Raw genomic sequence first — 951 nt, forward strand, 5'->3', positions numbered from 1 at the left:
TCATGAGTGAAAGCAGCTACCAGGTCCATTGCAGATCGTCTGGGCAGCGCCCCCCCATGCTGTGGGCTGACTATGCCGTGAATGAGTGCCGTGTACGCCAGTCGCCTTGCAATGATGCGTTCCAGCCCTTTGGAGATTACTGAAAGCAGGGCAATGGGCCTCCAGGAGCGGACTGAGCTTCTATCTCTCTTACCCACCTTGGGTATCATTGCCACCTCTGCCAGTTTCCAGGCTCGTGGGAAGTGGCAGAGCCGGAGGCAGCAGTTGTATAGCTGCTGTATAAAGAGGGACACATGCTGCCAGCATGCTTTGAGCATCCGCACTGTGATTCCATCCGTGCCTGGGGAGGTGCTCTGTACCCCAATGGTGTTGCGCTCCATCTCCTCCATCTCAATCCGGGGGTTCCAGGGCAGGTTCCCCATGCCGCTCCAGTGCTCATCATCCAGTGGGTCATACTCCAGATCATCAGCTGAGTTGTATCGCTTCAGAATTGCCTGTTGAAGTGCCTCAGCTTTGGCGGCTGTCTCTTCTATGACCTGATCCCCAATCACCAGAGGGGGTGCTCTGAGGTTGGGTTCCAGCTTATGCCATGCCACCACCCGGTACAGGTCTCTACCATCTCTGGCCTCATTGATCACCTGCCTCCAGTATGCACGCTTGGCCTTGCGCACTGCATCCTTGAACTGGTGCTTCGCGGCCTCTGTCTGGTGAGTAGTGAGCTCTCGGTGCGCTCTTCGGCAGTCTGCTGTCCACCAGGGGGCTGTGGTCCGCCCTTGTTGAGCTGGCTTACTGACTGCCTGAGCTGCAGCCAGAAGACTCTGAGTGAAGTGCTGGGCCAGATCATCAAGCTGTGCCACATTTCCAACCCTCTCTGGGCAAGGCATGTCCACCATGAGACCTCTGACAAGATCTGCAAAGGGCTCCAGCTGAGAGTCTGCGATCTGATCCGAG

The 951-nt window shown here is 56.9% G+C and overlaps 1 protein-coding gene across 1 annotated transcript in view; it reads right to left on the reverse strand.

Annotated features, from left to right (window-relative positions):
• Positions 1 to 893, reverse strand: part of HCAG_06843 (conserved hypothetical protein) — a gene marked incomplete at both ends in the record, with an annotated part of 3,336 nt that extends 2,443 nt beyond the window's left edge. Inside the window, one exon of the mRNA XM_001539188.1 lies at positions 194 to 893. Within this exon, the coding sequence (XP_001539238.1) occupies positions 194 to 893 (700 nt within the window). The remainder of the gene's footprint in view (positions 1 to 193) is intronic.
• Between the last annotated feature and the right edge of the window lie 58 nt (positions 894 to 951).

The sequence above is a fragment of the Histoplasma capsulatum genome, genomic scaffold (assembly GCF_000149585.1).
Source record: "Histoplasma capsulatum NAm1 scaffold_6 genomic scaffold, whole genome shotgun sequence".
Classification (NCBI taxonomy): domain Eukaryota; kingdom Fungi; phylum Ascomycota; class Eurotiomycetes; order Onygenales; family Ajellomycetaceae; genus Histoplasma; species Histoplasma mississippiense.